At 45.1% G+C, this 977-nt stretch overlaps 1 protein-coding gene across 1 annotated transcript; it reads left to right on the forward strand.

The window, feature by feature from the left end:
- Positions 1-329: 329 nt before the first annotated feature.
- LOC112082170 lies at positions 330-977 on the forward strand. The gene has a single exon (XM_024149270.1). It carries the CDS (start codon positions 330-332, stop codon positions 975-977), a length of 648 nt encoding a protein of 215 aa, XP_024005038.1.

A 977-nucleotide genomic window follows, 5' to 3' on the forward strand; every position in this document is an offset into this window, starting at 1 on the left:
TAAGCTTCCTAGCACTTTATGGGCTAGATATGTCATTTGTTTTAAGTGTCAGGGGCGAGGCCATATGGCGAGACAGTGTCCAAACCAAAGGACCATGATCTTAACCCCAACCGGATGAGCCCGATGATGAGGAGCCAGCAGATCAAGAAGACGAGATAGAATACCCGGATATAGGAGAAATGCTAGTCATCAGAAGAGTTTTGAGTGCCCTAATAGATCCAGAGATGGTCCAAAGAGAAAACATCTTTCACACACGATGTACTGTGAATGGCAAGGTATGTAGTCTCATTATAGATGGGGGCTCTTGCACTAACGTTGCTAGTAAGTCCATGGTTGAGAAATTAGATCTTGAGACGACCAAGCACCCAAAACCATACCGACTTAGGTGGCTCAACGATGACACCGAGCTGAGAATCTCTGAGCAAGTCACCATACCTTTCAGCGTGGGCAAATACAATGACCGAGTGGTGTGTGATGTTGTCCCCATGCAAGTGGGCCACTTACTATTAGGGAGGCCATGGCAGTTTGACAAAGAATCGATGCATAATGGTAGAACAAACCATTACTCGTTCACTCATGATAAGAGAAACTTCCAGCTAGCACCACTCTCGCCTATGGAGGTTCATGAAATGCAAATGCAATTTGCTAAAGACTCCAAGGTAAGTAGAACTAACTTGTTCATTACTCCTACTACGGTCTCTAAAGCTTTACAACATAACACGCCTGTGCTACTAATGATCTTTAAAGAAGGATTGCCTACAGGTTCTCATGAGTTAGAGCTCCCACCCGAGATATCTTCTTTGTTAGACAGGTTCAAAGACGTGTTCCCCGATGAGATACCAGCTGGATTACAGTCTATAAGGGGAATAGAGCATCAGATTGACCTGGTGCCAGGGGCTGCATTACCAAACCGTGGAGCTTATCGCATGAACCCCACCGAAGGAGTTAGAGAAACAGATTCAAGACCTCATGTCTAA

Source organism: Eutrema salsugineum, unplaced genomic scaffold, assembly GCF_000478725.1.
Source record: "Eutrema salsugineum unplaced genomic scaffold, Eutsalg1_0 scaffold_1, whole genome shotgun sequence".
Lineage (NCBI taxonomy): Eukaryota > Viridiplantae > Streptophyta > Magnoliopsida > Brassicales > Brassicaceae > Eutrema > Eutrema salsugineum.

What these genes read in the sequence shown, in the direction of transcription:
- LOC112082170 (XM_024149270.1), top strand. Translation starts at nt 330, where the DNA reads ATGGTTGAGAAATTAGATCTTGAGACGACCAAGCACCCAAAACCATAC.